The sequence below is a fragment of the Perca fluviatilis genome, chromosome 6, assembly GCF_010015445.1.
Source record: "Perca fluviatilis chromosome 6, GENO_Pfluv_1.0, whole genome shotgun sequence".
Lineage (NCBI taxonomy): Eukaryota > Metazoa > Chordata > Actinopteri > Perciformes > Percidae > Perca > Perca fluviatilis.
In genome coordinates, this window is record NC_053117.1 from 38,559,286 (window position 1) to 38,587,082 (window position 27,797).

Below are 27,797 nucleotides of genomic sequence, written 5' to 3' on the forward strand. Positions count from 1 at the left end.
TCTGGTCTCTAGGAGCTTTTCGGTTGTCTCGGACTCGGCCGTCTGACTCGCCAAATATTGTAGTTGGTCCCGAATGAGTCCAGCACTATATGTTTTTTTTCAAAAGTAACTTCCTCCTTCAAAACAAAACCTTTGATGAAGTGCGGTGGGCTCAGAAAACAGCTATTAGTTTAATTCAAAATCCATCTAGAACAGGCATCGTGATTGGTCGCCTGGTACACGGCTGGCTGCATCATACACTTACCTCAATCATCAGGTATCAGTTTGTTTCATTTTGGCCACAGACACCATGTCAACGAGCACTTTGTACTCTGGATTCTTCAGGACAAGTCATAAGTTCAAGAATGGGAACATTTCCATTTTATATTTAAAAAAAACGTGCAGCAGGTAAGACTTATAAAACTAACTTTCTGTCATATTTGCTGAAACTGACCCTATGTTCCAGTAGAACTACATGAAGCAGGTCATTTAAAAACAAAATCCAGCTCCTCTGGCTCCACCTACAGCCTGTAGTGGGATTTAAAAAAATCCACAGCTCCCTGTTCAGATGCACCAATCAGGGCAAGAGGGGCGTGTCTAACTGCGTGTCAATCACTGCTCAGGCACACACATTCATTCTCCCCTGTGGGGGGAGGGGCTTAGGAGACAGTTTTGGGCTTTAGCAGAAAGAGGGGAGGGACTGAGAAGTTGCTGATGTTCAAATTTTTTGGCTAAGTCCTGGATCTTCACAATCCTTCCTACGGCACCTTTAAGTAAATAATAATCTGGCCTAATGTGATCCTATAATGTGTTACTCTGCACTTGCTTTTTGATTATTACAAATAATAAAGCAAACTGATCATCTTAAAGAAGAAGATATACGGTCTCCCACATCACATAAATAATAAACAGGTAAGTGAGTGAAGAGGATTCTTTGGTTTCTGTCTCGGTATTGACAGTCTCTCATTTGGACTCGGTCTAGACTAGTCCTGGTCTTGACTACAGCCCTGGTATATAAAACACAACTAGCTACTACTTTCTCTTGTTTCGCTGCATTTTCCCACAAACATGTAAAATAAATCAGTGGACTTCAATACTAAAGTTTAAAGAGTGTTTTGCATGCTTGTTTGAAAGATACAGGCCCTAGTTGCTACACAGTAGGATGCTCAGCAAACTGATGAAATGTCTTCCGTTACTGAGCCTCAGCTAGATAAAAATAACAAAATTAAATCAGCAGATTAGATAGACTTTTCTTTAGCGACCTCACAGACACCAACACATCAGAATACATTATGATTATGTAACCAAACTTATGTTGTGACATGATTAAAAAGAGCCAAAAATAACACCGCAGCTCTGCGAATGCTGCTTTGGTGAACAGGGTTCATTCGTCAGCAAACGCTTCTGACGACACGAGTGATGTCTGCGGTTATTTTTCCACAGAGTAACTTGTAACTGGAAGACATGCAGCCGCAAACGTCAGCTTTAGCGTCCCACGAGTTTGTCCTTAATCCCGACAACGGTGAGGAAGATGGGTGCATTCCCAGATGCAATCTCTGCAGGTTAATGTTCCTCATATTACAAAAATAGGCCACTGCTCATTTTTCTGACCTCCGGGAGCCAAACACATCCACGGCAACAGACAGACCTGTAAATACAAGAATGATTTTAGGGTTTTAATTTATTCGAGAGTGTAGTTCAGTGAAATTACAAATCTGCCTATTTGTAAACTAGGGATGTAATGATGCATTAAGACAATTACAAAGTCAGCTTATTATCACCTTAAAAAGGTCCCATGACATGAAAATGTCACTTTATTCATTGAATTTTGAGTTGTTTTATTCAATTTTATAGCGTTTGCAAATAAATAACAAATGAACCGGTTTCTAAACAGTATTCTGACTCAACTTTGACACACACGAGTCTTTGATTATCCATCAACATACATTCCTTTAATAGTAGTCAAAAATAATTCATAATTTCAGCTTTCTTGACTCAAAAATTAGGAATAATTCAAAAACCCAACAAGGTTTATTGATCGTGAATTCCGAAAAATAAGTGTAACACTAGTGGTAATAAGTTGGTGTCCGTGGCGTGTAGACAGCACTGGTGGTAGCGGACAAAAGCAAAAAAAAAAAAAATGTTAAAAAAGCAACAAAAACATTGGGAAAAAAAGAAGTGTCAAAAAAAAAAAAAAAAAAAAGACAAAAATGTCAGAAAGACTCAAAATCACCGGGAGGGAAAAAGCGTTACAACAGTGTTTCCTCTGTGTTGATTTGACTGTAGCGGCCCCTCACAGTATCAGAAATAGGGGCTGCATTGTTAGAGTCAGAGATGGGAAGTAACCAAGTACAAATACTTCGTTACTGTACTCAAGTAGATTTTTCAGATATTTTTACATTACTATTTTTTTTTGTGGCAGCTTTTTACTTTTACTCCTTACATTTTAACACGAATATCTGTACTTTCTACTCCTTACATTTTAGAAAATTGGCTCGTTACTTTAGTTTGTACAACAGGTCGTCTATCAGGAGTGATTGTGAGTGCATGTCGAAAAATACAGCGCGGACACACGCGCCTCACATCGCGAGCCACACGGAGAAAAAAGTGAGAGAAAAGAAAAAGAGACTAGCAGCACGAAGGATAATCAGTCGAGATCGTGTGTGTGCGTCCTTGCGAACTTTAAGTCGTATAACTTATGTTGTCAGTTAATGTGAGCCTGTTGTTGTATTGGTCTATAGTTCTTGCAAATTTAAAATAAGTTAGCTAGTGATTTTGTTGTTTGTGTTCACCTGTTAGCTAGGTTGCACGTTGCTTGATCTTAATAAAGCATCCAAATGTTTTATGTATTAAAAGGTCCCATGACATGAAAATTTCACTTCATGAGGTTTTTTAACATTAATATGAGTTCCCCCAGCCTGCCTATGGTCCCCCAGTGGCTAGAAATGGTGATAGGTGTAAACCGAGCCCTGGGTATCCTGCTCTGCCTTTGAGAAAATGAAAGCTCAGATGGGCCAATCAGGAATCTTCTCCTTATGAGGTCATAAGGAGCAAGGTTACCTCCCCTTTCTCTGCTTTGCCCACCCAGAGAATTTGGCCCACCCATGAGAGAGAGAGAGAGACATCATGATACAGTATTAGGGGACCACTAAGGTCTATATAAAAGAGACTTCAGATACAGTATTAGGGGACCACTAAGGCCTATATAAAAGAGACTTCAGATACAGTAATAGGGGACCACTAAGGCCTATATAAAAGAGACTTCAGATACAGTATTAGGGGACCACTAAGGCCTATATAAAAGAGACTTCAGATACAGTATTAGGGGACCACTAAGGTCTATATAAAAGAGACTTCAGATACAGTATTAGGGGACCACTAAGGTCTATATAAAAGAGACTTCAGATACAGTATTAGGGGACCACTAAGGTCTATATAAAAGAGACTTCAGATACAGTATTAGGGGACCACTAAGGCCTATATAAAAGAGACTTCAGATACAGTAATAGGGGACCACTAAGGCCTATATAAAAGAGACTTCAGATACAGTATTAGGGGACCACTAAGGTCTATATAAAAGAGACTTCAGATACAGTATTAGGGGACCACTAAGGCCTATATAAAAGAGACTTCAGATACAGTATTAGGGGACCACTAAGGTCTATATAAAAGAGACTTCAGATACAGTATTAGGGGACCACTAAGGTCTATATAAAAGAGACTTCAGATACAGTATTAGGGGACCACTAAGGTCTATATAAAAGAGACTTCAGATACAGTATTAGGGGACCACTAAGGTCTATATAAAAGAGACTTCAGATACAGTATTAGGGGACCACTAAGGTCTATATAAAAGAGACTTCAGATACAGTATTAGGGGACCACTAAGGTCTATATAAAAGCATCCAAAGAGCACCATGTCATGGGACCTTTAAAATGGAGCTGACACTTTGCTGCAACACAAACAAAATTATTTATTCACCTCTATTCACACACATTGAGGCATATTTAGATTTCGTTTTGATTGAACTGTATTTTTGAGGAACTGTAGGGCTAAAAAAATAATTTTACAAGAAGTGGCAAAGGTGGCAGCCTTGCTGTGTGCATTTGAATTTTCTTGGCTTTTTGAAAAATAACTCCAAGGCTCGGTTACAGGGGAAGTCAGAACGCCTTTCACAGAGCGATCGCCCGGTGCTTTTCTTCTGATTCAGAACCATCCACGCCGTAGCCTAGGTTACCGACTCTGGCTTTGCCTTCGGCCCATCGGTGATGCCCACACTTGTTACTCGAGACCGCTAGTTACGTTTCTCTGACAGAGAATATGATTATTACTAAACAACCAAGATGCATCTTCAACCACGCAAAAGATTAAAAACAAAACCGAGAAAATCCGAGCGGTCAATATGACAGTATGGCCAAAATAGGTCAAAGTGATTGTTTTTTCTTCGCCTTTTGTGTAATGTACAGTATATAAAAACTATTTTAAATGAAAATACAGAATCTTTTAGGAAAAGTCAGGTACCAGCATATTTACACATATCAATTTCAAAACTGTTCAAAATGACCGTCCTGGCCGTTCTAGTGTAACCGAGCCTTGGAGTTATTTTTCCAAAAGCTAAGAAAAATCAAATGCACACTGCAAGGCTGCCAACTTTGCCACTGAGGCAAATATGCAATTAGTTTCATTATGAATGGTTTCATACTATAGCCTACTTTGGGATTTGGTTTCCCTATGAAGAATATCTTGTAAAAATCATTTTGTAGACCTACAGTTCCTCAAAAATACAGTTCAATCAAAACAAAATCAAAATATGCCTCAATGTGTGTGAATTGAGGTGAATAAATATATTTGTTTGTGTTGCAGCGAAGTGTCAGTTCTGTTTAATACGTAAAACATTTGGCTGGAATTATGTTGAATGAATTTCCCCCAATATGTTTCGGGACATGAATATATGAAATAATCACGGTTTAGCCTACTATGTCATGATAACCACCTGCAATTTATCTAGCAGGTGAAGGTGAAACTAAAAATGTGCAAGAACTATAGACTAATACAGGCTTAAATGAACTGACAATATACAGTACAGGGCAAAAGTTTGGACACACCTTCTCAGTCAGTGTGTTTCTTTATTTTCATGACTATTTACATTGTAGATTCTCACTGAAGGCATCAAAACTATGAATGAACACATATGGAATTATGTACTTAACAAAAAAGTGTGAAATAACTGAAAACATGTCTTATATTTTAGATTCTTCAAAGTAGCCAACCTTTGCTTTTTTTGATAGCGCTGCAAACCCTTGGTGTTCTCTCAATGAGCTTCATGAGGTAGTCACCTGAAATGGTTTTACCTTCACAGGTGTGCTTTGTCAGGGTTAATTAGTGGAATTTGTTCCCTTATTAATAAAAAAGCAAAGGGTGGCTACTTTGAAAAATCTAAAATATAAGACAAGTTATTTCACACTTTTAAGTTAAGTACATAATTCCATATGTGTTCATTCATAGTTTTGATGCCTTCAGTGAGAATCTACAATGTAAATAGTCATGAAAATAAAAAGGAAACATTGAATGAGAAGGTGTGTCCAAACTTTAGGCCTGTACTGTAAGTTATACGACTTACAGTTCTCAAGGATGCACACATGCCATCTCAACCAGGTCCTCCGGACAGCCCGTCTCTTTCTCCCTTTTCTCTGAGTGTATTAATCTATAGGTCCTGTATTAGTCTAGAGGTCTTGTATTAGTCTAGAGGTCTTGTATTAGTCTATATGTCTTGTATTAGTCTATAGGTCTTGTATTAGTCTAGAGGTCTTGTATTAGTCTATATGTCTTGTATTAGTCTATATGTCTTGTATTAGTCTAGAGATCTTGTATTAGTCTATATGTCTTGTATTAGTCTATATGTCTTGTATTAGTCTATATGTCTTGTATTAGTCTATATGTCTTGTATTAGTCTAGAGGTCTTGTATTAGTCTATATGTCTTGTATTAGTCTATATGTCTTGTATTAGTCTATATGTCTTGTATTAGTCTATATGTCTTGTATTAGTCTAGAGGTCTTGTATTAGTCTATATGTCTTGTATTAGTCTAGAGGTCTTGTATTAGTCTAGAGGTCTTGTATTAGTCTAGAGGTCTTGTATTAGTCTATATGTCTTGTATTAGTCTATATGTCTTGTATTAGTCTATATGTCTTGTATTAGTCTAGAGATCTTGTATTAGTCTAGAGTGTATTAGTCTAGAGGTCTTGTATTAGTCTAGAGGTCTTGTATTAGTCTATATGTCTTGTATTAGTCTAGAGGTCTTGTATTAGTCTAGAGGTCTTGTATTAGTCTATATGTCTTGTATTAGTCTATATGTCTTGTATTAGTCTAGAGATCTTGTATTAGTCTAGAGATCTTGTATTAGTCTAGAGTGTATTAGTCTAGAGGTCTTGTATTAGTCTAGAGGTCTTGTATTAGTCTAGAGGTCTTGTATTAGTCTAGAGGTCTTGTATTAGTCTATATGTCTTGTATTAGTCTATATGTCTTGTATTAGTCTAGAGATCTTGTATTAGTCTAGAGGTCTTGTATTAGTCTAGAGGTCTTGTATTAGTCTAGAGGTCTTGTATTAGTCTAGAGGTCTTGTATTAGTCTATATGTCTTGTATTAGTCTATAGGTCTTGTATTAGTCTATATGTCTTGTATTAGTCTATATGTCTTGTATTAGTCTATAGGTCTTGTATTAGTCTATATGTCTTGTATTAGTCTATATGTCTTGTATTAGTCTAGAGATCTTATATTAGTCTAGAGATCTTGTATTAGTCTAGAGTGTATTAGTCTAGAGATCTTGTATTAGTCTAGAGGTCTTGTATTAGTCTATAGGTCTTGTATTAGTCTATAGGTCTTGTATTAGTCTATAGGTCTTGTATTAGTCTATAGGTCTTGTATTAGTCTATAGTGTATTAGTCTATAGGTCTTGTATTAGTCTATAGTGTATTAGTCTATAGTGTATTAGTCTATAGGTCTTGTATTAGTCTATAGGTCTTGTATTAGTCTATAGTGTATTAGTCTAGAGGTCTTGTATTAGTCTATAGTGTATTAGTCTATAGTGTATTAGTCTATAGGTCTTGTATTAGTCTATAGTGTATTAGTCTATAGGTCTTGTATTAGTCTATAGGTCTTGTATTAGTCTATAGTGTATTAGTCTAGAGGTCTTGTATTAGTCTATAGTGTATTAGTCTATAGGTCTTGTATTAGTCTATAGTGTATTAGTCTAGAGGTCTTGTATTAGTCTATAGTGTATTAGTCTATAGGTCTTGTATTAGTCTATAGTGTATTAGTCTATAGGTCTTGTATTAGTCTATAGTGTATTAGTCTAGAGGTCTTGTATTAGTCTATAGGTCTTGTATTAGTCTATAGTGTATTAGTCTAGAGGTCTTGTATTAGTCTATAGTGTATTAGTCTAGAGGTCTTGTATTAGTCTATAGGTCTTGTATTAGTCTATAGTGTATTAGTCTGTAGGTCTTGTATTAGTCTATAGTGTATTAGTCTAGAGGTCTTGTATTAGTCTATAGTGTATTAGTCTATAGGTCGTCTATTTGCTATAGGTCTTGTATTAGTCTATAGTGTATTAGTCTGGGTCTTGTATTAGTCTATAGTATATTAGTCTAGAGGTCCTGTATTAGTCTATAGGTCTTGTATTAGTCTATAGTGTATTAGTCTAGAGGTCTTGTATTAGTCTATAGTGTATTAGTCTATAGGTCCTGTATTAGTCTATAGGTCCTGTATTAGTCTATAGTGTATTAGTCTAGAGGTCTTGTATTAGTCTATAGTATATTAGTCTAGAGGTCCTGTATTAGTCTATAGGTCTTGTATTAGTCTATAGGTCCTGTATTAGTCTATAGGTCTTGTATTAGTCTAGAGGTCTTGTATTAGTCTATAGGTCCTGTATTAGTCTATAGGTCCTGTATTAGTCTAGAGGTCTTGTATTAGTCTATAGGTCTTGTATTAGTCTATAGGTCTTGTATTAGTCTAGAGGTCTTGTATTAGTCTATAGTATATTAGTCTAGAGGTCCTGTATTAGTCTAGAGGTCCTGTATTAGTCTATAGGTCTTGTATTAGTCTATAGGTCTTGTATTAGTCTAGAGGTCTTGTATTAGTCTATAGGTCTTGCAAATTTAAATTAAATTAACTGGTGATTCTCGTTGTTTGTGTTCTTCACCTGTGAGCTAAATTGCACGCGGCTGTTGATTCGATAGCGACTGCTCAACGCCCTCGCCAATGTTTGTATTTGAGGAGCATTATTTCCATGCTGAAGTAGTGACCCTGCATTAAGATAATGTCATTAATAGTGGGTTTATTGGTATTTGCTGCAGAACGCTTAGCCTATATGTCGAGATCAAAGTTGGCCTATATAGTAACTAAAAAAATACAGTTCAGTCACAACTGAGAATCTGCCTCGTGTGTGTGTGTGTGTGTGTGTGTGTGTGTGTGTGTGTGTGTGTGTGTGTGTGAGAATAGAGGCGAATAAATATATTTGTTTGTGTTGCAGCGAAGTGTCAGTTCAGTTTCATGGGGGATGTATGGCCCTGCCCCCACTGCCAAAAAAAAAAAATGCGTCAAAAAAGTGTTAATTTTCTATTTTGACGAGAGGACAACAAGTGCATGTAATGTATCGCAATAATATCGTATGGTGACAGTCTCTCTGGTGAGTCCCACCTCTAGTCAGTTGGTTAAAAATTAGATTACAACCGGTTGAGGGATTTAAAAAAAATGAATGGCGATGCAGTTTTTAAATGTCCTAGAGCAGGGGTGTCAAACTCATTTTCCCAGAGGGCCACACTGGAAAGAGAGAATCCCACCAAGGGCCAGACATGGAGAGTTTATTGACGTGCTTTTGTTACTGCATGTCACTTTATTTTAACATTTTGGTAGCTTTTTTCCTCATTTTTGTGGCTTTCTCAGACCTTTGTCACCTTTTTGTAAATTCGTTGCTTTTTCCGACAGTTTTGTGCGCTTTTTGTCACATTTTTGTTGACATGAAGACCTACAAAAGTCATCAAAAGAGATCCTTAGCCATTAGTTCCCGCAATTTCACTGCATAAAATTGCATAAATATCATATAGCATATTCCATCGCATTTTTTAAGAAAACGTGCCGCATAGTCAAGGATTTCTGCCCGCAACAATCACACAAAAAAAAATTCTGGAAGGACTGATAAGCACGGCTCAATCAGACGCGACAGCGGCTCATTCAGCATTTCCCCTTTTTTTCATGCATGCAGAGATTCCTCTATTTATAGTTATATAAAAGAAAATTTCAGTCATTTGTCTGTAGCTCATTCTGTTAAAAGAAATCGTGAGAAAAGCGTACTTTCGACTTCAAATCGTGAGCCGAATCGTGAGTTGAGTGTATCGTTCCATCACTATTGTAAACAGGTTTTGGTTCTTATTGGAGACATTTCTTTCATAATCTGTTGGCAAAAGACAAAGAAAACTGCACAAAGAAAAACAAAACAGCGAGAGCTAAAAATGAATCCAGATGTCACTGCAAAGCAGATGCTTATGTTACGTACGAGCTGCAGAAATTAATCAGCAGATGTCAGCACTGGAGGGCGTGAGGGCAGCGTTGAGTTAATGAGGAAGACGACACACAAACTCACTGTTACTTACCTCAACGTTCAGATCAACTGCACGGCTCCGCTGGAAACAAGCGGCGCGATCGTTCGATACCGCATCAGATGTTGAGAGCCCTCTTCCAGATCTACAACGTACTCTCTGACAGAAGAGGAAAAGCAGAGATCATATCGACTGTTTTTCGGGAATCTTTGCAGAAAAATGAAACAGTAGTGGATGTGGAAAAGGGACACTGCCGCCCCGGTGGGTTTTAAAACCAATGACAAACGATGAAAACGTACCTCTGATCGTCTGTTTCAGGCTCGACCAAGATGTTTTCCTGTCTCTCCTTCACTCGTAGAAACACAAACGAGTCCAGGCAGGGCTCAGGCACTGGGAATAATTCAATTTGGGTTTTATACTCGAGCGATCATTGAGGGGCGACCCTCATTTACGACCACATCGAGTCCAATTACAAAAGACAAAACACAGACCAACAGCACAGAAAACACCACCATAAGAAAAGTAGAAAGACGATAAAAAACTTTCTGAATTGGGAAAAGTAAGGATGCAAAATAAAGTGCAATTATATAAAGCAATTACAAGTAGAAGTTTGCAAGTTTAAAACCAGATTTCTAAATTGTCCAAAAGGCACAACTGAGCGTTGTAATTTGTTCCAGGAGTCGGGAGCGCTACACATCTATCTAATGCAGACTTATCTCGGAGCTGAGCGGGCAGACACAGACGCTTTTCATCAGACCCACCCTGGGTCCGGTTAATTAAGTGTACTGTTAACTTATAACACTAATAACATTACCGTCGGCAAAACACCCCCGCGAATCAAATCCACACTTAACCGTCAAGCCAGTAAACCTGTATGGAAACACACCTCTGCTGAAGTGTTCAACTCGTTAACAATAATACGAGACAACGAAAAAAACATTAAATTGTCTGTTTTCTCGATTTCTTATTTTGAAAAGAATGCAACTCTTCCCCCAAACTAATATAATATAATTATTGATATCAAAAGACCTGTATACATTCGATCGGATGAGGTAATCCGACACATTTGGCTAACAATGTTGTCAATTATTTTCTCACTGTTTGCAACATAAGAACTTTGTTCTTTCCCTTTTTTTTCTTCTTCTCTGTTCAGTGGGTGGGTTGTGGGAAAGGAAAGGGGAAAAAACTGTAAAAACAAGGAGTATTGTTAAATTTGTTCTGTATGTGATGCATCACTCTGTTCTTCCTTCAAAAAAAAAAAAAAAATAAATAAATTGTCTGTTTTCTCACACACACGCTATAATTACCAGTTTTCCCCTACTCATCCTGTCTCTATCAGAGAAAGAGAGAGAGAGAGAGAGAGAGAGAGAGAGAGAGAGAGTCCTATCAAGACATTTTTAAAAGGCCTCTGAAAATTATCGTAAGCCGATGTACTTGAACGAGATAAAGAGGTAGTCATGTATTTTCCTGCAGATGCTCATTTTCAGAAGGTTCTTTGCCTACCTGACAGGCAGTAATAAGCGTAAACAACTAAGCCTAATAATAGCATAATACTGTAGTCTCAGCGATAGTGCCTGCAGGTAACATCCAGACACACCGGCAACAATAGAGCCTCCTCCACAGCCTGTCAAAAGTGACTCTATATCAGTGACCCCCCCGGGCAGCTTACCAACCATGACCTGTTGCCTTCTCAAGACTTGTAATCCTCATTTGTACATGTTTACTACCAGGCAAAAAATAAAACACTGTGATAATGTAGTTACACTAATATTTATGTCAGACCACCCACACACACACACACACGTTTGTGGCACTATCTTTGTGGGGACCTGTCATTGACATAATGCATTCCCTAGCCCCTTACCCTAACCTTAACCATCACAACTAAATGCCTAACCTTAACCCTTACCCTAACCTTCACAACTAAATGCCTAACCTTAACCCTTACCCTCATCCTAACCATAACCTAATTCTATCCCTAATCCTAAAACCAAGTCTTAACCCTCAAACAGCCCTTTAAACTTGTGGGCTCCAGTATTTTGGTGTCAGGTTTTAGGACCCCACAAATGTAGTTAAACAAGCACGCACACACACACACACACACACTTTTTGATTAAATTCTGTCAGGTAAATATAGGAGCACAATGTCCTACTCTGATGTAGACGTACACTGTAAGTCAGTAGTAGGCTACAGTGGAGTTGCATATTAATTAGTTTGGGTCCTTCTGTAAGTTATTTTGGGTTTTGGAGAATTCTACAAGCAGCAAAACTACAGACCAAGCAATCGGTCCGCTCCAAACAGGCACATTTTCAACGGGCACTGCACTAGTTAGAATACATTTAGTTTTAGTGCGATGGTCAGTGAAAATGTCAGCGCAGGCTAATAAAGCAGCATTTCTGGCACAACTTATTCAAGACTGAAGGGTAAATATAGAGAGCCTGTGAGGTGAAAATACAAAATAGACTTTACCTGCTTTGAGCATATCCACCGTCTGCAGGTTGGGTGGCATGCGCTTCAGTGCTACAGCCTTCAGGTAGGTTTCTGTGTTCGCATAGTACCTGCACGCCAGATACATAAAGACAGATAAACAGTAGTATAAACAATCAGCTCTGAGCGTACTCTAATATACTCAGGGGGTTTCCTGAAAAGAGGAATTTCTTTAGCTCCCTCCAAAAGAAGTTTTAGCCAGCACTAACCCTTACATGCGGACCATTATATTTACAGTGGTGCTCATAAGTTTACATACCCATGCTAAAGTTGACTAAAAAGTCAAAAAATCATCTTTTGGAAATTGATCTTAATGCCTTAATTAGAAAAATTGGAAAAATCCAACCTTTCAGGACACCAATTTTCTTTGTGAATGAATAATGTATCGTAAATAAATAAATGATCTTCCTTAAAATACAGGGGGCACAAGTATACACACCCCTATGTTAAATTCCCATAGAGGCAGGCAGATGTTTATTTTTAAAGGCCAGTTATTTCATGGATCCAGGATACTATGCATCCTGATAAAGTTCCCTTGGCCTTTGGCCCCCCCACATCATCACATACCCTTCACCATACCCCCCCATCATCACATACCCTTCACCATACCCCCCACATCATCACATACCCTTCACCATACCCCCACATCATTACATACCCTTCACCATACCTAGAGATTGGCATGGGGTACTTTCCATAAAATCATCTCTCTATCATCTCTTTATCAGGATGCATAGTATTATGCCTCTTTTTAGTCAACTTTAGCAAACTTATGAGCACCACTGTATATATTTTAATCTTTCCTCCTGAATTTTGTGTTTTCCTTGACATAAATAAAAAGACGTTTTCACCATAAATTGGTTAATAAAAATGTATCACAACAGTTACACGCCAAAAAATGTCCTGGGGGAGGACACTCAGACCCCATTCTGAGCCAGGAGAAACCCTGCATACTCACTCTTTGGCAAAGGCAAACTCCTCGGGTGAAAGCAGCGACGGATCTCCCTCCCCTCGAGACTTTTCTCTCTCCAGGACATGCGGGAAAAACTTCTCGATCTAGACATACGGGGGCACAAAGATCAGGCAACTGTGTCGACAGGGACTGAGCGAAACGAGAGCTTTATTTTGCACGCCGCGTTGCTGAGCCTACGGATACGGTGGCCGGGAAGTGCAATGCAACATTACAAAGAATGAAACACTTTTACATTTTGGAAAACAAATTTACATTTTGGAAAACAAATTTACATTTTGGAAAACAAAATAACATTTTGGAAAACAAATTTACATTTTGGAAAACAAATTTACATTTTAGAAAACAAATTTACATTTTGGAAAACAAAATAACATTTTAGAAAACAAATTTACATTTTAGAAAACAAATTTACATTTTGGAAAACAAATTTACATTTTGGAAAACAAAATAACATTTTAGAAAACAAATTTACATTTTGGAAAACAAAATAACATTTTAGAAAACAAATTTACATTTTAGAAAACAAATTTACATTTTGGAAAACAAATTTACATTTTGGAAAACAAAATAACATTTTTAGAAAACAAATTTACATTTTGGAAAACAAAATAACATTTTAGAAAAACAAATTTACATTTTGGAAAAACAAAATAACATTTTCGAAAACAAATTTACATTTTAGAAAACAAATTTACATTTTGGAAAACAAAATAACATTTTAGAAAACAAATTTACATTTTCGAAAACAAATTTACATTTTAGAAAACAAATTAACAAGATGCAAAACACTTTTACCAGTCCCGAAACAAATTTACAAATGACAGATTCTTCACGGAAAGGGAATGTACCACATACCGGAAGTGATGAGGTGTTGTTGGTGAGCGCCGGTCAATTTGTGTTGTTGTGGAGTGAGTATATGGCGTGAATGAAGTTTATGGTGACTTTACGTGTGGTGGTGTTTGGAGTTTTATATGGGACGGACCTGACGGAAACATTGGAAAAACGGGAACGATATCGACAGCCGGCCGGATCGAAGCGCTAGCAGGGGGCAGCTGAGTCCGTCTGCAGCTGCAGGACCTGGAGCTCACTGCCCATTCCTGGGAGCCAAAACCGACACCACGCAGCTGGAGACCCAGGCCGTATTGCTGGGCCCGCTGGAGGGAAGGGAAGCCCGGGAGAATCAGATCCAGGACTGAAGGGCGCAACTGTCACAGCCTGCTGAAGTTTAAATCACAGGTTTCCTAAAGGGAGTCTGGCGGGACTCGGACTGTGGACGACGCGAAACACGACTTAAAAGTCTCGTTAAATAAATAAATACATGCAGAAATAAATGAATCATTAGTGGGGGAGTGAGCCTGGACATTTCAGTCTGTTTAAACTTCACTTTGAAGCAGAACCTCTTAGTTCAGAAGGGTGAAGTTTCCGTTTGTACTCATATCTGTGAACTGATTATAATAAATATTCTTTGTATTAACACATTAATTAGTCTCTTTGCTTTTGTTTAAAAAAACTAGAACATCGCATGAGATTTTGACGATTTATAGTGATTTTATTTCCGTTAGACCTTTGCCTACATTGACGCTGATGCATTAAGGACGGCCCATAGACAGTATATAAGGCAGTGCCTCCCCTGTTCCAAGATGGCGGCTCTATTGACGCATTCGATCCATAACTGCCGTAGTCAAGGCGACATGTATACAACACCTCATCACTTCCGGTATGTGGTACATTCCCTTTCCGTGAAGAATCTGTCATTTGTAAATTTGTTTCGGGACTGGTAAAAGTGTTTTGCATCTTGTTAATTTGTTTTCCAAAATGTAAATTTGTTTTCTAAAATGTAAATTTGTTTTCGAAAATGTTATTTTGTTTTCCAAAATGTAAATTTGTTTTCTAAAATGTTATTTTGTTTTCGAAAATGTAAATTTGTTTTCTAAAATGTTATTTTGTTTTCCAAAATGTAAATTTGTTTTCTAAAATGTAAATTTGTTTTCTAAAATGTTATTTTGTTTTCCAAAATGTAAATTTGTTTTCTAAAATGTAAATTTGTTTTCTAAAATGTTATTTTGTTTTCCAAAATGTAAATTTGTTTTCTAAAATGTTATTTTGTTTTCCAAAATGTAAATTTGTTTTCCAAAATGTTATTTTGTTTTCCAAAATGTAAAAGTGTTTCATTCTTTGTAATGTTGCATTGCACTTCCCGGCCACCGTATACGGACCTTCTGCAGACGAGAGCGCAGGTAGCTGCTGAGCACGAAGCGAATCCTGTCGATCTCCATGCGATGGATGCTGGCCTTCGCGTCGCCTTTCTTCACCCGCTGCAAGTTGGCGTCCTGTCGGAGAACATGTCAGGACACGGTCAGAGATGAACAGTTTCTTTATTCAGCGTGACTTTCAATGACCACAAGAGAATATGAAAACTTTCAGTTTGTCTTAGATTCAGATTGTTCTTTTACTCGGTTGTTCTTTTCTTATTTCTTTTAGTTATTTAAAAAGAGCTTGAGGCAGAAGATTGTTTTTATTGCCAACAACTACTTCTGGGATTCTTGTGCACATGAACCTTGAATTACCTGCCAGAATAACTTGATTCGGTACAGTCAGACGGCTGTAAGGACTCCTTTATATTTTATATAAACAGTCTTTCATACTTGCAGGCTGTAAAAAGTCATCTTGGCAAAATGTTATTTTGTATAAAAGGGTTTGTTTTATACATGCAAAACAAAAATACCGCGTGCAAAACAAACCAGACTGACCACTAAAAGGGCAGAAAGAGAAAATCTATCTAGCGTCAAAATGTGTGCAGATTAAAATAGGAACAGCTTTCGATTTCAATGTCAAGTGCACAATAATGCAGCCTATAACAAGCTGGAATTAACATCTTCAACATTCACCACGGAAACAGAAGGCTACTTATATACTTAAATTTAGATTTGTAAGTACATTTTGCTAATGGTATCAATACTTATGTGTGCATACTAAACTAACATTTGAAATGCAGGACTATTTACTTGTAACTGCACTTTTACAGTGTGGTATTACTTAAAAAAAAAAAAGAAAAGAAAGGACATGAATACTTCTTGAAGCTAAGCATGATAATCATTGGTTTTGCACCCTGCACCTCACTGACTCTGTGCTGTTCTGTGACATTTCAAAATAGAGCTACTAGGCAATATATCAGTATTATATCGATATTGTGATATGAGACTAGATATTGTCTTAGATTTTGGATATCGTAATATGGCATAAGTGTCTTTTCCTGGTTTTAAAGGCTGCATTACAGTAAAGTGATGTAATTTTCTGAACTTACCAGACTGTTCTAGCTGTTCTATTATTTGCCTTTTCCCCACTTAGACATTATGTCCACATTACTGGTGATTATTTATCAAAAATCTCATTGTGTAACTATTTTGTGAAAGCACCAATAGTCAACACTACAATATCGTTGCGGTATTGAAATCCAGGTATTTGGTCAAATATATCGTGATATTTGATTTTCTCCGTATCGCCCAGCCCTATTTCGAAATGTAGGTGGAGTCACGAGTGTTTCTGAATGTACAATAAGTTAGACACAACCCACAGAGAAGAAGGTATACCCGTGTATATAGGGGTAGATTTCAGGGGGGAATGCAGGGGGATATGTCTCCCTCCAATATTTAGAAGAGGGAGATTGGTCCCACTCGAAAAATATGAAACCACACTCCCCAAAAGAGGTCAAAAGAACCGTTCAGGGGGCTCAAAACTGTGTCTACTTGTGCTACAGCGGGGGGTTAAAGAACACAACAGCAGTCTGAAAAATACAGATGTGATTTCATGTCTTTTATGTAGATTTAAACTTTGGAGCATCTGGCTTTAACAAGGTCTCGTTCTCTAACAGACATGTTGTTGTAGATGTTCACTACTGTACGGTTTGCCTCAGCGTCGGCCCAGGCGAAGAACAGACTGCAGCGCATTGTGTGCACAGCAGAGAGGCTGACTGGACACAGGCAGCTGTTAATCAGTGACCTGTATGAGGCCAGGGTCAGGAAGAGGGCAGCTAAAACTGCTGCTGATCAGTCACCCATCCAGCAAGTGACATTTTTAGGCTGCTTCCCTCAGGAAGAAGGCACAGTGCGATGAGGACAAGGACCTCACGCCACCTTAATAGCTTTTTTCCCAAGAGCCATTTCCCTCCTGAATAGCTGATCCACTGCCCCCCCTCTTTAATATTTTATCTTTGGACTATTTTATTTAATTGTTTTAAGCATGGCTTTATGCAGCTATACGCATATACTGTTTGTTTGTTGAGCTTCTGTGTTACTGATTGCCGGGTCAAATTCCTGTGTGTCTGCTGATGCATTTGGCGAATAAAGTGATTCTGATTCATGATTCCTAAAAGATAACTTCCCGAAACACGTGTGATGTTCTGAATATGCAATGAGTTTTGAACAATACAGGAGAATAATTATTTCCTTTACATAAATAAAGACACTTGCACCATAAATTGTTGCATAAATATTCACCAGAATGCAGAAGTTAAGCGTTTTAACGCTGTAAATGTTACTGTTGAAACAAAACCTATGTCCGAGGGAAGTGGGGCAGGAAGTATTCAGATCTGTTACTTCAGTAAAAGTATTAATACCACACTGTAAAAATACTCTGTTACAAGTAAAACTCCTGCAATTAAAATATGTATCATCAGGAAAATGTACTTAAAGTATAAAGTAAGTAGAGTATAAAAGTACACAATGCAGACCAAGTGTTTAATGGTCTCATCATCTCAGCTGGACTTGTAAGCAGTTATATTGTTGGCTAGTTTAATTCATAATTAAACATCAGATTTTATAAACTACATGTGGTTTGTGTGCAAAAATCTTAATGTGTAAAGTTACTAACGCTGTCAGGAGTAAAAAGTACAATATTTCTCTCTGAAATGTCGCGGAGTAGAAGTAGAAAGTGTCATGAAAGGAAAAGACTCAAGTAAAGTACAAGTACCTCAACATTTGTACTTAACAACAGTACTGGAGTTAATGTCCTTAGCTTCATTTCACCACTGGCCTTTGTTTAGAGCCCTGCACCACACTGACTGTATGTGCTGTTCTGTGACATGAGTTACATTGAAAAGAAGGTGGCGCTGTGAGTGTTTCTGAACAGACAGTAAGATGGACACACAACCCACAGAGCAGGAGCCCCCATTTAGTTTACCATGTGGCTCAGCTGCTCCATCACACACTCCACCACCTCCGATTTGTTCTCCAGCAGCTCCGGGGAGAACTTCTCATTCAGCCAAGCCTGTTAGTGACACACGGAAACACACAGCAGACATAGATACAAACAAGTCAGTGGTGTAGTCTATGTGATAGGCAGGTATACACAGTATACCCACTAAGAAATACTAAGAAATTTCCATATACCCACTTAAAAATGCACAATGACACGCAACAATATACTTTGCATTGTAATTTTGATATATTTTGAATTGTCATCTGTGTTTTTCTTCTTCACATAGGCTAAATAAAAAGGTATTTTCACTGCAAATTTGGTGCATAGAAAGTGTTTCAGAATGCAGGAAATGAAGTCTTTGATGCTCAAAATTCCCTGGGGGAGGACACCCAGACCCCCCACTATGATATGGCCCCCCCAAAAGGCCCATACAGGCCCATATATACAGTATAGGCCCATACATATACATTACAGTATACCCACTCAGTGTTTCCTTTAGGATTTTGTTTTAGCAGTGGGGGCAGGTCTGAACACCCCCATGAAACGGACATTTCGCTGCAACACAAATATTATTATATATAATAATATTATATTTATTCACCTCTATTCACACACACAATGAGGCATATTTTCAGTTGTGATTGAACTGTATTTTTTGAGTTACTAGCTATATAGGCCAACTTTGATCTCGACATATAGGCTAAGCATTCTGTAGCAAATAACAATAAACCCACTATTAATTACATTACCTTAATAATAAAACGTTCTCCGACATGCACTCTAACAAATGCAGCCCCTATTTCTGATACCGTGGGGGGGCAGAAATGTTGCGTGGGGGGGCTGCCACGGTCAAATCAACATAGAGGAAACACTGCCACTACAATACATTAGACTACACCACTGTAATACGTAATATATATATATATATATATATATATATATATATATATATATATATATATATATATATATATATATACACATACATACATATATACATATATATACACACACCTATGGGATCTATGAGATGGGATAGAACACAGAGAGAGAGAGACACACACAAACACAGAGAGAGACACACACAGAGAGAGAGACAGAGAGAGAGAGAGAGACAGACGCACACAAACACACATCTATTGGATCTATGAGATGGGATATGATATATACACATACATCTATGGGACCCTATACTATGACAGTTGTAAACATAAACTAAACTAAACTAAAACAACTAAATGGCCCGTTGATATCCTGTGTGTGTATGTATGTTAATGACATCAACTGACATGAAGTTAACAAGCGGTCAGGCTGTTGCCTAGCAATGGAAGTCCACTGAAAAGGTCTAATGGCTCCTCATGTTACCGTCAAATCGGATCATTTTGTAAAACATTGAGCTCACTTCTTCCAGTTTGGCTATCAGCTCCGCCGGGGTCATAACATCCTCCTGAGCGTCGTCTTGGTTGACGTCGCTGCCGGCATCAGACAAAGCGTCCGACATCACGAAGCAAACAGACAACGTTAACCGGAACGCGACCTGTATGCTGAACTAAAAAGTAAAATGTAACGTTATAAGCGTTTCACACAGAATAGTTTAGAAAAAGTTTACCGAAGAAACGTCCTCCAGCTACTGAGCTCTGTGTATCTGAGGCTACTTGTTAATTCGCGCCACCACAACAACTCTTCTCGCGAGATTATATGTCATAGGTTTGTTTTTACCCTGCATTCAGTCTGCAAGGCACGGTTTTTCACAGGCTGTGCGTGTTGTGTACGTGGATGTATAATAAGAACGGGTTGTACAATCAAATGCTTTAAAGACATTCAAACTACACTTTATATCGTGGTTGACGTGAACGTCTGTCTCTAATAGGCGGGAAGTGACGCAAATCTCGCAAAATCCCGCGAATTCTAAACACTAATGGCGACCGGTGGTTGTAAACGATTCCCCTCGAATGGCTGTTTTGATCAGAATCTTAAAGGTTTCGAGGAGGACACGATGACAAAGTTCGTCGTTTGGACAAAAGACAAGGCTTTTGGTGTAGACGGTACGTTTTTGTAGCTCTAAAATGACAAGATTGCCTTCAGTCAGGTTTTATTAGGCGTAACGTTATTATATTAGCTAGGGTTGTGGCTAAAAGGGATACAGCTAACGCCGGAAGTTACGCAAAATCTAGGCTAATATAGTCCTGTATTTTTAAAATACTTTAACCCAGGAAACGCGTGTTCGTTCCTCGTGAGTGTTTTAATCCAAACCACGATCTTTTCCCCAAAATTAACTAGTCGTTTTGTTGCTAAACTTAACTATCCTCGCCGTAGCTGTAACTTATCCCATTTATACGGTGGCCGAGACGGTTCAACACAAACGCAAAAGCTACAACACAAATAAAAGCTACAACCAGTCCTTCCAGAAAAAGGCAGAGTTTTTGGGTAATTGTTGCGGGCAAAAATCCTTGATTATGCGGCACGTTTTCTTAAAAAATGCGATGGAATATGCTATATATGATATTTATGCAATTTTATGCGATGGAATTGCAGGAAATTGAAAAACTGCGGTTTGATAAAAAAAAAAAAGTGATTTATTTTTATTTATTTATTTTTTCAACACCCAGCTTTTCGATGATGTCCATGTCGCGTAATAACGTTCCCATGGCAACAGGGGGAAATGGCTTCTCTTGTGTGAAGTAAACGCAACATTTTTCAACATTCTGCTAAGATATATGTGACTTTTTTGCAACGGAAATGCGGGGATTATGAAATCACGCAAGCCCCGCATATTTTGCGCCCGGAAATCGGCAAATTATGTGCGGCGTATTTGGCTGATTACGCGTTGAATTATGCGATCGCATAATCGCGTTTTTTCTGGAGGGACTGTACAACACAAATATACAAAAGCTACAATGAAAGTGAGTGTGTTGTTGACAAACGGAGGAGGAAAGTTCTTGTATGTTTGAGTAGTAAGTGAAGCTTACCTTTTTATATTTGTGTTGAACCGTCTCGGCCACCGTACATTTAGCCTCAACCCTTAGCTAGCTAGCTGGATGTTGCACTGAGAGCACCGATTTACTGTTGACATGTTAACTTACCTTTACAGACCCCAAACCAGGATCCAAAAAAATAATGTGGGAGCTGCAATATGTTCCTTTTGACGGGATCCCCTTCATGGTGGTGGGGAGGAGGGTCTACTCCTGTCACCAAGGGTTAGACAAGCATAAACATGATAAACAGACAAGACAACTACAACTGGTATGTCAATAAACAGTTACCCAGCATGCACTTTGCCTCACATTTCAACCTGGGGTCAGCAGATGGTTATGGAGAAAAAATAAATACACATATTTTAGCCCGGGGAATGGTTTTTACATTGCTGTGTGAGTTTGGTACATTTCATGTGTTATATTCAGAGCTTCATTTGTAAAGAGAAGAAAGGGGTCTGAAGGCAGGTCAGGAGTTAGGGCTGGGCAAAATAAATATATATATATATATATATATATATATATATATATATATATATATATAGAGGCTAAATATCGTCTTAAATTTTTGATATTGTGATATGACACAAGTGTTGTCTTTTCCTGGTTTTAAAGGCTGCATTACATTAAAGTGATGTCTTACCAGACTGTTCTAGTTGTTTTGTTTTTTGCCTTTACCCACATTATGATGATTATTTATTCATCTAAAATAAGCACCAATAGTCAACCCTACAATATTGCCGCAATATCGCTATTTGGTGAGGTATTTGGTCAAAAAATATCGTGATATTGGATTTTCTCCATATCGCCCAGCTCTGAGACAGGGGGAGAGGAAAAAGTCCCAAACGCATCAAAAACCCACAGAGCCCGAAGCACAGTGGACAAGGCTAGGTGCTAGCTGCTCAACCTAAACTGTCATTGAAGCAAAGCATGGATGCCCGGATAGCTCAGATGGTAGGGCGCGCACCCATATAAAGAGGTCTACTCCTCGACGCAGTGGCCCCGGGTTCGACTCCGACCTGCGGCCCTCTTCTGCCCGTCATTCCCCCCTCTCTTTCCCCTTTCATGTCTTCAGCTTTCCTGTCAAAATAAAGGCCGAAAATGCCCAAAAAATTATCTTAAAGAAAAGCAATTGAAGCAAAACATAATTTGTTTACATTTATTAGTCAATTTGCAAAAATCACTTGAAATCAGCAGGGGGGAGGGGTGTAGGAACAGCTGTTCACACCGGTTTGCAGCTCTTTCTCTCACACCATTCTCCTTATTCTGTTCTGGGGGGTCCCCCCGACTCGAAAGGGTCAATAAACAGTTAAAATGAAAACCACTGCAGGCCGCGAAGAGACTAGGGTTGGGTATCGTTTGGATTTTTTTACGATTCCGATGCCGAACCGGTACTTTTAAAACGATTCCTAAACCGATTCTTGTAAGTGTAATGTGTTTACTAGCGATCACTTGCAGTGAACGGTTAATATGCTTTTACGTCCGTTTTGGTGAGCCCAGAGGGGGAAATATGGCATTTTAAAGTAGTTTTGTGGTGGGGGGGGGGGGGTTTTTCTCCGTTTGAGCTCTACAGAGGGGAAATATTTCAGTCAACGCATTAAGTGGAATTGAAATGAGGAACCAAAATTTGCGTTCTAATCCGGTCCGATTCCTACCGTAGTTGAGACAGCCTGCGGTCCGGCAAAAACTCAGTTTATTTTGAATGGGGGGTAGTGCGTTTAGGCTTGGGTGGGGGGGGAGGGGACATAACCGCCTCTCGCTTCCACTAGAAAGTTTTAAAACACTATGAGTGTAAAAAAATGATACACAAGCAGTGAACTGCCCGGGAGTTTGTGTAACAGCTGAATAATGTTTTAATGCAACAACAAAGCACTCTGTCTCGCTCGTCTCTTTCTCTCTCTCCTGTTGGATAAAGCTGGCTTCAAATAAAGCTGCCTTTTATAAACAATCTTGCGGAGAACTATATATAAAATATAAAGTCTACTTCTTGTGCTATATTGGGGGGTTAAAGAACACGTTTCATATGTGAAGAGTCAGAAGAAGCTTATTTAAAAAGCCGTCGTGCTACTTCAGGTGTTGGCCTCTCCGACCAGGTATTGGTGCTAAATATCAACACAGATGGAATGTCTTTGATCGGCCAGGCCGATCACAATTCATGAATAAAACAAACTGTATATTGTGTATTTCCAGCAGTGTAACGTTAGCTTCTCTCCCTATTTGTCTTTAGCTTGATGACCACTCGGACCATTGTTATAAAAAGAGGCGAAGTATTCTCAAAGACTCGAAGAAACTGGACTGCCCAGCCAGAATATATGTGGTTCATCTAATCAGATTCCCTGATTACAAGGTACTTATTTATATTTCTTCAGTGCTATTCCAAACGAGCCGCCGTTATGGTCGGCTTGAAATCCGGGAGCAGACAGCTTCATGTGACGCTATCGTCCAATCGGCTGCAGCCATCGCGGTTGTAGGAGGGTGTCGACTTGTTTTGGGACTTGACTCGTTTTCTTTGCTTGTCCAGTGTTCATTGAAGAGAAACTGGTTGGCAAGGCAAACTGGCGGTCGTGACAATATCGGTTAATATATTGTGCTTTTTTTTTTTTCAGATACCCGATGACATCCATAAACAGAGGAAGGAGTGCGCTGGGCGTCTGAGACGTGCCTTGGCAACAAACCCGTCTGAAGTGAAGTTTGAGGAGCAATATGTCGCATGCTTCCCAGGGATTGAGGAGCACAAGAACCATCCTGTGGTAAGAGAGGTCAGCAATCCTTTCTTTTGAGGACACACTTAGAGAACCGGTAACATGACGAATGACCTTGTCAAAGAGCTCAGAAAGCAGCGGAAATGCAGAACTGAGTACGCTTTAATATCTGTTTATTTATCTCAAGTAATATTGTCATCGAGATAGATACTTACTTTATTGATCCCCGGCACGGCGGTCGGGAAGTGCAATGCAACATTACAAAGAATGAAACACTTTTACATTTTGGAAAACAAATTTACATTTTGGAAAACAAAATAACATTTTGGAAAACAAATTTACATTTTGGAAAACAAAATAACATTTTAGAAAACAAATTTACATTTTGGAAAACAAAATAACATTTTAGAAAACAAATTAACATTTTAGAAAACAAATTTACATTTTGGAAAACAAATTTACATTTTGGAAAACAAAATAACATTTTAGAAAAACAAATTTACATTTTGGAAAACAAAATAACATTTTAGAAAACAAATTTACATTTTGGAAAACAAAATAACATTTTCGAAAACAAATTTACATTTTAGAAAACAAATTTACATTTTGGAAAACAAAATAACATTTTAGAAAACAAATTTACATTTTCGAAAACAAATTAACAAGATGCAAAACACTTTTACCAGTCCCAAAACAAATTTACAAATGACAGATTCTTCACGGAAAGGGAATGTACCACATACCGGAAGTGATGAGGTTTTGTATACATGTCGCCTTGACTACGGCAGTTATGGATCGAATGCGTCAATAGAGCCGCCATCTTGGAACAGGGGAGGCACTGCCTTATATACTGTCTATGGGCCGTCCTTAATGCATCAGCGTCAATGTAGGCAAAGGTCTAACGGAAATAAAATCACTATAAATCGTCAAAATCTCATGCGATGTTCTAGTTTTTAAACAAAAGACAAAGAGACTAATTAATGTGTTAATACAAAGAATATTTATTATAATCAGTTCACAGATATGAGTACAAACGGAAACTTCACCCTTCTGAACTAAGAGGTTCTGCTTCAAAGTGAAGTTTAAACAGACTGAAATGTCCAGGCTCACTCCCCCACTAATGATTCATTTATTTCTGCATGTATTTATTTATTTAACGAGACTTTAAGTCGTGTTTCGTCGTCCACAGTCCGAGTCCCGCCAGACTCCCTTTAGGAAACCTGTGATTTAAACTTCAGCAGGCTGTGACAGTCCGCCCCGTTTAGTCCTGGATCTGATTCTCCGGCTTCCCTTCCAGCGGGCCCAGCAATACGGCCTGGGTCTCCAGCTGCGTGGTGTCGTTTTGGCTCCCAGGAATGGGCAGTGAGCTCCAGGTCCTGCAGCTGCAGACGGACTCAGCTGCCCCCGCTGTAGCTCCGATCCGGCCGCGTGTCGATACGTTCCCTGTTTTTCCAATGTTTCCGTCAGGTCCGCGTCATATAAAAACTCCAAACACCGACCACACGTAAAGTCACCATAAACTTCATTCACGCCATATACTCACTCACAACAACACAAATTGACTGCGCACCAACAACACCACATCACTTCCGGTATGTGGTACATTCCCCTTCCGTGAAGAATCTGTCATTTGTAAATTTGTTTCGGGACTGGTAAAAGTGTTTTGCATCTTGTTAATTTGTTTTCTAAAATGTAAATTTGTTTTCTAAAATGTAAATTTGTTTTCTAAAATGTTATTTTGTTTTCCAAAATGTAAATTTGTTTTCTAAAACGTAAATTTGTTTTCGAAAATGTTATTTTGTTTTCCAAAATGTAAATTTGTTTTCTAAAACGTAAATTTGTTTTCGAAAATGTTATTTTGTTTTCCAAAATGTAAATTTGTTTTCTAAAATGTTATTTTGTTTTCCAAAATGTAAATTTGTTTTCCAAAATGTAAATTTGTTTTCCAAAATGTAAATTTGTCTCGAGCTTTGTAAAAGTGTTTCATTCTTTGTAATGTTGCATTGCACTTCCCGGCCACCGACCCAAGGTCCCAGTTGCTTAAAGACATCACACACAACATACACATACATCATAAACAGGATGATAAAATAACAAATCCACGTGAATGTACTATAAGGGATGTATAAGCATGAGAGGCTTGCAGTGACAGGGCAGGGACCTGACCCTGTGATTCAGTCTGCATGGTAAGGTGCTCTATGAGGGGGGGGTGTCATGGTGGTAGGGCAAATAAGTCCAATAGTGCAAGGATGAAGTCTAGAGACCAGCATTAAATATGGGCATTATAAGGGAATAATGTAGACATAGTAATAATATAAAACTATAGCAGTGCAAGGATAAAGTAAAAAAAATATATAGACGGCATTAAATATTGGCATTATAAGGGCATAAAGTAGACCATAGGATAGACCCAAATCAACAGTCAATATTAGAAGTAGTATTCAACAACGCTATTGGATATTTTCCTCATATTGGCAGCCCTGTTGCATATGGCTTTAACTTCCACGCCACTAAAATAATGCACGTCACCTCGTATTGGGTAAAATATGTTGAACCTAGGTTGTGAAGAGTGCCGATAATAAGACCAGCTTTGTTGTGTGACTTCATAGGGGCCGGTGGACAGGAGTTCCACTTCTCCCAAAGACGGCAGCAAGACAAAGAAAAGGCAGAAGTGTGGGAGCTTGCTGCGCCAAATCTCCGCTCTCACTCCCCATCTACAGGAAGAGCCGTTCCTGGACTCGTTGATTGTTCGACTGAACGACCTTTTGGAGGATGTGAGGCGTCATTCCCCTAAAGATGACCCCCTTCCCCTGTCTGACACGCCTCCATCCAAAAAAGTTAGATACCTCAAATCGCTCAGCATGATCCCCCAAAAAAGAAAAAACTCTGGAAGGTTTGGCCGCCCTGCTAAAGCAACGAAAAGTCAGCTTCAAGCTTTAAATGCAGATGTAATGTAGTTTTTAGCTTGTAGCACTGGGTTGAATATTTTTGAAAACATCTGGCTGCGAAGAACTCTCGCACACAGAGGGTCCTATCCTGCACCCGGCGCAGCGCAAAGCCCGACGCAAGTGTCTCTTGCTAGTTTAAGACCGACGTAGTGGTCAATTTCCTGTCCAGCGCCCGTGTCGTTTAAATAGCAAATGCACCTGCGCCCATCTGTGCACCCATGGGCGTGCTGGTCTTACAGGGAGGTGTGTTCAGGTGCATTCTGGGCGTGCTGGTCTTACAGGGAGGTGTGTTCAGGTGCATTCTGGGCGTGCTGGTCTTACAGGGAGGTGTGTTCAGGTGCATTCTGGGCGTGCTGGTCTTTAGTCAGCTGCAAATATGGCTTGACCCCAAAAAATTCTAACAAAAGATTTTTCAGTGGTTTACAGTAGTATCAGATGTACCTAAAAACATACTAAAAGTTTGACTTCAAGAAAGGCCCCATTTTCAAAATGGCGGCCGCCAGGTCCTTAAAAAGACCATTACTCCTTTGTATTCCTACTACACCATGAATACTGGTACCTTATACATGTTTTGGCCATTTAATATTCTAATTAGCATATTTGTATGATAAATAAGCACAATTATATATATATATATATATATATATATATATATATAAAATTGTAATTGTAATTATAAAATTTCCCTTAAGTAATTGAATATTTCTCATATCATTTTGCCTAGTGTTGGTGGTTTCTGTCCATCAGCTCCCTTCTGATGAACCTCTACCACATCAGAGCCATCTCTTAAGTTTTTACAGCAAATGTGGCAAGTTTCTTGGTTTACAACAATATGACTCATGTCCAAAGTTGGAGTGTACTTTTTCCTCAAGCTAATCCAACAATGTCATCCTCTCTTAATACACTCACATTGTTGGCCTTTGTCATGTGTTAGAAATCTTTCTAA

General features: G+C 38.6%; 2 protein-coding genes across 4 annotated transcripts; one reads left to right on the forward strand and one right to left on the reverse strand.

Annotated features, from left to right (window-relative positions):
• Nucleotides 1-1,076: 1,076 nt before the first annotated feature.
• Nucleotides 1,077-20,063, reverse strand: gins4 (GINS complex subunit 4 (Sld5 homolog)). 2 transcript variants are annotated; one of them, XM_039802697.1, is made up of 9 exons: nt 19,949-20,063; nt 19,632-19,778; nt 18,212-18,298; nt 15,250-15,363; nt 13,019-13,116; nt 12,043-12,131; nt 9,872-9,962; nt 9,627-9,731; nt 1,077-1,627 (listed from the first exon to the last, which is right to left on the reverse strand). In XM_039802697.1, the coding sequence occupies exons 1-8, from the start codon at nt 20,048-20,050 to the stop codon at nt 9,635-9,637; spliced, it is 825 nt and encodes a 274-aa protein (XP_039658631.1). In that variant the 5' UTR covers nt 20,051-20,063; the 3' UTR covers nt 1,077-1,627; nt 9,627-9,634. The 2 variants fall into 2 exon arrangements, with proteins under 2 accessions (XP_039658631.1, XP_039658632.1); XM_039802698.1 differs by lacking the exon at nt 19,949-20,063 and having other exon boundaries at nt 19,632-19,914.
• A 64-nt stretch (nt 20,064-20,127) lies between these two features.
• Nucleotides 20,128-27,011, forward strand: si:dkey-31c13.1 (uncharacterized protein LOC100002197 homolog). Of its 2 annotated transcripts, none has more exons than XM_039802695.1 (5): nt 20,128-20,274; nt 21,321-21,472; nt 23,429-23,548; nt 23,808-23,960; nt 26,513-27,011. In XM_039802695.1, the coding sequence occupies exons 1-5, from the start codon at nt 20,148-20,150 to the stop codon at nt 26,858-26,860; spliced, it is 900 nt and encodes a 299-aa protein (XP_039658629.1). In that variant the 5' UTR covers nt 20,128-20,147; the 3' UTR covers nt 26,861-27,011. The 2 variants fall into 2 exon arrangements, with proteins under 2 accessions (XP_039658629.1, XP_039658630.1); XM_039802696.1 differs by having other exon boundaries at nt 23,808-23,951.
• The last annotated feature ends 786 nt before the right edge of the window (nt 27,012-27,797 follow it).

Coding starts and splice junctions, on each gene's coding strand:
- gins4 (XM_039802697.1), bottom strand. CDS start 20,050: ATGTCTTTAAAGCATTTGATTGTACAACCCGTTCTTATTATACATCCA. Junction 18,299..19,631: donor TGATAGCCAAACTGGAAGAA/GTGAGCTCAATG, acceptor TGTCACTAACAG/GCTTGGCTGAATGAGAAGTT. Junction 12,132..13,018: donor GAGTTTGCCTTTGCCAAAGA/GTGAGTATGCAG, acceptor TCTGGCGTGCAG/GTACTATGCGAACACAGAAA.
- si:dkey-31c13.1 (XM_039802695.1), top strand. CDS start 20,148: ATGGCGACCGGTGGTTGTAAACGATTCCCCTCGAATGGCTGTTTTGAT. Junction 23,549..23,807: donor TCAGATTCCCTGATTACAAG/GTACTTATTTAT, acceptor TTTTTTTTTCAG/ATACCCGATGACATCCATAA. Junction 23,961..26,512: donor ACCATCCTGTGGTAAGAGAG/GTCAGCAATCCT, acceptor GTGACTTCATAG/GGGCCGGTGGACAGGAGTTC.